The sequence below is a fragment of the Molossus molossus genome, unplaced genomic scaffold (assembly GCF_014108415.1).
Source record: "Molossus molossus isolate mMolMol1 unplaced genomic scaffold, mMolMol1.p scaffold_m16_p_14, whole genome shotgun sequence".
NCBI lineage: Eukaryota > Metazoa > Chordata > Mammalia > Chiroptera > Molossidae > Molossus > Molossus molossus.
The window spans coordinates 46,068,556-46,075,876 of NW_023425349.1; the positions used below are offsets into that span (position 1 = coordinate 46,068,556).

The 7,321-nt window shown below is 48.9% G+C and overlaps 1 protein-coding gene across 2 annotated transcripts in view; it reads right to left on the reverse strand.

The window, feature by feature from the left end:
- The window catches only part of PCSK5 (proprotein convertase subtilisin/kexin type 5), a 435,012-nt gene extending 430,359 nt beyond the window's left edge, over window positions 1-4,653 (reverse strand). The window contains exon 1 of one of the 2 annotated variants that reach the window (XM_036260761.1): window positions 3,985-4,649. In XM_036260761.1, coding sequence (XP_036116654.1) covers window positions 3,985-4,176 — 192 coding nt within the window. In that variant the 5' untranslated portion in view covers window positions 4,177-4,649. Of the gene's footprint in view, window positions 1-3,984 lie in introns of both variants that reach the window. The other variant, XM_036260762.1, reaches the window with a different exon arrangement.
- Window positions 4,654-7,321: the final 2,668 nt, after the last annotated feature.

Below are 7,321 nucleotides of genomic sequence, written 5' to 3' on the forward strand. Positions count from 1 at the left end.
ATCGCACTTATTTCAGATTCACACAACTTTCACTGCAAGCCTAACTACGTGCTGAGCAATGCATAGTCAACTCTGTTATTCAGAGATGCCTCATTTTACAGATGAAGGAATAGGGGCTCCATTAAGTTCAATGACTTTCCTTCTATCACAGACCTTGCAAGTGGCATCCCTGGAGTTCCCACGTCTAGGCTTTCAGTGGGAACTCCAGGTCAAATATTTCCTCAGTATTGATTAAATCTGGCTTTAGCCTTCTGGAATCTTGCTCAAGATAAGTTACATGGTTTGGGGAGGGGTTTCTGCTACTGGCAATCGCTTAAAATCAAGGAGTCAAGCAATTTGCAGAAGGATAAATACAGTTACTTTACATTGCAAACACCTTCACAGGAGACCTTCTCTCTGGGTTCAAATAACCAGAAATGAATTCCTCCTGGTTTGTAGATGTAGTCCAATGGTCCACAATTAACATTATGTCAGATCTTATTCCTTTATGTCATTTCTATTCTCTAATCACTACATTGTTGGCCGAGAGGGTCAGAGCACACCAATTAGTGAGAGAGGACTAAGCCCTATTTTCCATCCCTGTGCAGACCAACAGGAGGGCACACCTCCCCTCAGCTGGCCCAGCAGGTGCTGGTCAACCTGGGTACTAAGAGGGCTAGCAGTCAGCCCGTATAGGGGAAGAAAGGCAGGGCATTCTACAATAGCTGACACTAATACCAAGCAAAGTACGAAATAGGCTGATATGACAACTACTACTACTAATGATGGTATCACTTCAGAATTTCAAGGCATAACCATTCACAAAACATAAACGTTATGTGAAAACTTATGGAAACAGAATGTATCTCTATAACCAAAGGGAAAAAGCACATAAACAAAAAAAATCCTCATTACTCTTCCTTCCAGGAATTAAGCATGTGCTGTTTGACTGCTTGCTCCTGTGTTACCCTGCACATCCTATCTTTTGTGAACACAGGGGGCACGCCTCTTCCCTTCCGTGGAAATCTCCAGGCCAGAAACATTATCTTTGGTGGCTTTGAAATGTCAAGATGCTATACAAAACATTCCACTGAAATTCTGATAGTCAAAAGTGCACCTATACTGTGGTGAAAATTCACTGCCTTGCTCACCTAAAATATCTTCCTGAAGATATCAAAAATACTAGCAGGACTTCAGAAACAATAACAGGTCTCAGTGCCAATTTGTGACACATGATGAGGAACCCCAAGCCCAAATGGGGAAAAACAGGAGAACATTTCAGGGACCTTTGCAAATTATCTACTACCCTCAGTTGAACCACAGCTGGCTTATTGATGGAAAGAAAGAATAACAAAACGAGGTCGAGAAAGTGTTAAAAAGGTCAGAGCAGTTAAGAATGGATCAGAAATACATTTGGCCCTTACAGTGTAATGATATTGCAGGTGTGAACTCAATTTACCGCCCCGAAGATTTAGCATAGGGTTACTCTCTTTTGATCTACAAAGGAAATGCTTTACACTACAAGAAAAGCTGATCTTTTTACACTGCTCATGGCTTCAGTTCAAGGGTTCCTCAGTAACCTCTGTAAGCTCTAAATTTCCTCACTGGCCTTGTAAAACCACCATAAATAGTGTTTAGTGTTATCTGTATGTCAACTTTCTTAGTATTACTTTTTAAATGAAAAGTCATGGTGGAAGGCTCTTAGTAAAAAGTCAAGCGAGGCTGCAGGACACAAAAATTTGCTTGTTCAAAAGCAGGTTCGGTGACAAAATCTCTTCTCTCACTCTGCCAGGTTCTGCAATATCTAAGTTCTGTGTAATGAGTTCATTTAGATACAGGTCCTTGTGTTCCTGCAAGTCATGAAGCTTCATAGATTCAAGAAGTCCAGGTCTGTTTGAATTAAGACTAGGTGCTTAGGTCCAGTCTACCAAGCCACAAATCAGAATTCAGGGAGACAAGGATTTTGCTTTGCCCCCCCCACCCCCCAATGGAGGGATTCTCTAAAAGGCTGGATTCAGGCAGATGTAGGCTTGGACAGGAGAAATCTAGGAGAAATCTAGGTCTGAATCATAGCTGAGTGACCCTGTTCCTGTCAGCTTCTCCAGTCTTGGTTTCTCTGCTGCACATGAAGTAATACCCATCAAAAGTGGTCTTTATTTTTAGGTTATGAAAGCAGTGAATGTTCAAGAACTTATTCTTCCAAATATACCTGGTTTATGGGAGATGCTCAATATTAGCTGATCCACGAGATGTGTCTCTGGAAAAATTAGCATAACTACTTTCAGTGTTAGCCTTTCCAATCACCCCCCAGTCACATGCAGCACCCAACTCTAAGCTCATATAAAAAGACTTGAACAGTGTTTTCTACCAGTGACAAAAGAAGCCAGCAGAATCCTAAAAAGCCATTTGAATTAAACTTTCCTGAAGATGGCAGGCACTCAGGCAACAAAATCTGGCTGGCTTCCCTGACTTCCTTACAGGTGTGTGTTTGGGGTGGGGGCAGGGTGGATAGGACTGTGCCCCTTGCCCTGGTCTCAGTCCTCCACAAGACTGGCTTCTCTAGAATTTGCCCTCCTTCTGGACCACCAATGTAAGACCTCGCGCTCCAGCTTCAGGATCCTCCAGTGCTCTTTCCAGATGAGGGACAGCAGCTCTGTCTCCTCTCTAGTTGTGGAGTCCTAGGGCCCCAGGGCTCACATTCCTGGACATGGAGCTCAGTGCCATCAGAAATGGCCTGTGCTCTCTTGCTTCAGTGGTAGCAGCTGGCCCCTCCTCTCGCTCCATCCAGGCAGGGCGTGCAGGGCGCCCGTATCCCCAGCAGTCTCAGCTCAGAAGCGCGTCTGCTGGGAGGGTGCCCGCACCACCCTCCCCTGCCACCTCCAGCAGAGTCTCCCCAAGGTTTGACCAGGGTCTCCTCCTCCTGCCAGTCCCGGGGAAACGACTAGGGGTGGTGAGTTTTTGAGGTAGGGGGGCAAGACACTTTCTGAGACCCGCTTACACAGCCCTCTCCACCCCTTTGCAGGAAAGAACTACAGGAAGCCAAGACCCTTTAGCCCGGAGGTACCTCCAAATCTGTTGCGCTATCAATCATCCCCATTACACCATTCAATTCATTATCCCCCGGCTGGGCAGCTCTGCGGAAAGCCCGCTAGAGGTACCCCCCCAACACATACACAAACCCCCCACCCCACTGTCCACCCAACTCTTGCCCTGTGCCTTCTCTGGGCTCTGCACATCCCTCTCCCGGGAAGACTCGCCGTTTTCCGGGAGCAGAACCGGGTAAGCGGATCTTGGACATTTCCCACCTCCCATTCCGACCCCCTCTCCGGGAGCCCACACGCAGATCCCGCCCAAGAGGCCAAGAAGCCGGGAGGGCTCCCCCAAAATCTGCGCTCAAGCCGGGTCCGGCCCCCTTTTCCTCGTTCCACCTCCTGCCCTTTCTTCCAGCCCCAGTCCCTGCGCCTCCTGCGCCTCCAGCGCCCAGCATCTCTTCTGCTCAAAAAGAGAAAACTTCTTTCTGGGCTAAATTCAGGTCCGAGCAGGAAAGGCTTTCTCTTCCCTGCCTCCCTCTAACTCCGGCTCTCAGAAACCTCTAGGAGCCGGCACCAGGGGCGTGCTTACCCCCCAACACCCCCCCCCCCAAAGAGCTCAGGCTACTAGTGCTCCCTGACTTTCCAAGTTAAAAGGTCCGGTCGGGTCTGAAACCACCACGGGGGTGTATGCACATTCATGATTTTTCCTGAGATCCTACCTGTCCCTGGTGGCTAGCAAGAAACTAGTAAACAAAACGCAAACCCCTGCAACTTTGGGGAGTAAGTGTATTTGTGTGCAAGAGGAGAGAGAGGGAGAGAGAGCATCGCCCAATAGTTAGAACAGCTCCAAGAGCACATCTGGAAGAGGGGGAAGGGGGATTGACGAGAAGGGGACAAGAAGCGCAATGTAGAAGGGGACTCCCCCCTTCCTTGGGCAGCTTCAGGACTGAGGGCCGGGCCAGGCTGCCTTTACCTGTCCTAAGTTGATGAAGCCGTACTTGCTGGCGATGCGGTTGGCCTCCGGGAACCCGCCGGCGATTTTGACTGCCCAGTGGTTGGTGTAGACGCGCGTCCGGCACACGGGGAGCAGGCAGCCCCCGAGCAGCGCCAGCACGCACAGCAGGTCCAGCCGTCCCGGGCAGCAGCAGCGGCTCCCCCAGCCCATGGCCCCGGAGCTTCGCTGCCTCCCTCGATCGCTCGCTCCGCGCACTAAGCGGCGCGCGCACAACTAACTTCTCCGGCCTGGGCCGCCCCGGCTCGCAGCCCTGGAGATCGGCAGGAGGCGGCGAGCCCCGGCAGGGAGCAGAGTAGCGAGCCTTGCACCAGCTCCTAGACCATCCCTGGGGCTGCGGGGACCTGTGCTCCCAGCTCTCCCGCCCACGGGGCGATCGGCGGGGGCTCTCCTGCTCGAGCGCAGGAGGAGGCTGAGCCGATGGGCGCCCTCCCACAGTTGGGTTTCGCCCGGCTCGGCTCACGGACTCTTCGACTCGCCCTCGCTCCTCTCGGGGCCCCAGAGCACGGCAGAGACTGCGGTGCAGGCAGCGGCCGGGCGCCCCCTCTGCTGGCCCGGGCTCCGAGCGCTAGCTAGCTTGCTCCCTGCGCTCCCTCCGGCTCCAAACAGCGCGCGGGGAGAGTGAGCGGCAATGGCAGCAGCGCCTGCTCTGCATAAATGACTCCCCCCGTCCCCCTTAACACCCCTCCTTTCCCACATCCCCCTCCCCCTCTCCCTCCTCCGCCTGCCCGCCCGACAGAGGCCGCCGCCAGGCGCCAACCAGGTCCTAGCGCCGCAGGGTTTTCTCGGCTGTAACCTCCAGGGTCGGGGCAGTAAAAGCGAGACTTTCCAAAGGGCTGGGAGGAGAGCTCCGGTGTAGGCATCTTGGTGTAGACCCCCTTCTCTCTCCTCCCTCCTAAATTTGTACTAATTTACTGCCACTTCCCGGAAGACTAGAGATTTACACGCTGGTTCGAGTCAAGCGCCCGGAAGATTCATTCATCCTGGATCGGAACCTTAAACAATATGTATTTAAGGAGGTCACTGGCGTGTCAGTTGCCAACAAATAACTCTAGATTTTCACTTCGTTAATTCTTCTTGCTTTACAGCAACTGTTTATTTTACACATTCTGCTCCCCGGAGAAGCTATCACAGGGCACCGTAAGGCTCATCGACTCTTGCAAAAAGCCTACCACGGAGGCTCCAAAGCCAAGTCTGTTGCCTGCTGACTTTCGAAATCTGTGCATCAGGTTCTAGGCAACACCGCGGGAGAGTAAAATTACAGTCACGGAATTAAGGAAAGATGTTTCTGTGAACATTTGGTATGAAAGTGTATGGAGATGTAGGGCCAAGGGAATAACTTCATTCACTCGTTCTATTGAGTCTCCTGCGGGTTTCTTTCTTTCTTTCTTTCTTTCTTTCTTTCTTTCTTTCTTTCTTTCTTTCTTTCTTTCTTTCTTTCTTTCTTTCTTTCTTTCTTTCTTTCTTTCTTTCTTTCTTTCTTTTTTTCAGCAAGAGAAAAGTTTTCCAACTTTTCCAAGCATGGCCCTGAAACAGTGAGAGACTTCAATATAAAAAGGACCACAGAGGAAGTTCAGATGAAATATGCGACCACACCGCCTTCATTCCTGTGTCATGCAATGTGACTGCAGCCGGCAGGAGGGAGCTCAGATTAATCCGCTTCTGCTGAACACCTCCCAGCCTTTTTTGGCACAGGATGACTTATTGTGGAAAGAAAATTTACCCTTTATGAAATATTTCAATTGACCTAAAAGTATTCACTATATCCTTAATTCCTCCACCCCTTCCTCGGCTTCTCCTTTCCAATCCCCCATTATCTTTTTCCCTAAGCATTGGTTAATGTATTTTAGATCAATTAACCCTCACACCTGTATCTTTGAGCAGTGACTCTTTTATCTGCTTAGGGCTTCACTCCCCGCTTCTTACCTTTAGCTGAACCTTATCTGCAAACTCAATATTCATAAATTTAAAGGTCATAAAATGCATAAAGTTAAATTCATAACTCATAAAATTATTTTATGACATTTACACATCATATAAGGCATGCTATATTATTTGATCTTGAAAACTAACAAGCCCACCAAATGACATTATCCCCCAATTGCTGATGAAGTGGAAGATCAGAAGAACTACATCATTTGCAGAAAGGCACATATTTTACTCATTTATTTGACTGATTCAACACATCCTTTTCAGCACCTAAAAGGTGCCAGAAATTGTGCTGGATACTGAATACTGGAGAAAGAAGAGGAGGAGGAGGGAGAGGAGGCACAAAGGACTAGTGGGATTCAGACTCTGAGTAACTAGAGTAAATATAATGTATTATTGCCTTCACTGGGTGTCTCCATTGTTTGGAGTGTAGAGCGTTGTCCCATGCACCAAAGGGTCGCAGGTTACATCCCAGGTTGGGGTGCTATAGGAGGCAACTGATCTATGTTTCTTTCACACACATTGATGTCTCTCTCCCTCTCTCTCTCTCTCTTTCTCTCTCTCTTCCTCTCTCTAAACATATCCTTGTGTGAGGATTTTTAAAAAGTGGGGTTTTGTTGTTGTTGTTGTTTATAGGTGGCAAAGCATAAGCATTATGCTTGGACTTTAGAGGTTTGGCACCATCTCACTCCTGGCCAGTCCCTTTGGACATATCTCTTTGTCCCGCCCAAACCTGGAATCCAGAAATTTTACCATCTATTGGATCACAGTTAATTGCCACCACCACCACTGCCTGCATCTATCCATAGGGATACTGTATGATTCCCCAGAAGCTGATCGGTTTTGGATGGGATAGGAAGAGCTCAGTCAGGATCCAAGTCTCAATATACATCAGTCTTTCTTTCCTTCAGAATTGTGGGCATTTGGGGTCAGATGGGAGGGAGAGCCTGCCACCACCGTGAGGACTACACAAGTACTCCGTGAGTCAAATGTGAAAGGCGGCCTGTGGGTTTCTCTGGAACTCTGGGGCCATTATTGTTTAGGACTGGAAAGGCAGCATAAAATGCTTCTCTTTGAAAGCCATGTCGCGTCTGGGCTTCAACTTCTGAAGGAGATGAAGAGGAATCGCTGCGCTAGGTCTCCTGAGGCCTGGAGGTTGTTTCCTAAGAGTGGCAAAAACGGCTCACTGATATTTTTCTCCATGATGTCTTTCTTTTTTTCTTTCCACTAATATTCTTGCCTTCTGTGAGCGTGCCCTGCTTGGCACTCACACACAGCATTCACTGCACTGAACATGAGAGAGAATTGGAAAGTGAGGTAGGAAATGAATGGGCAAACCACTTTTCTGCTTTGTAAACCGATCCCTGGG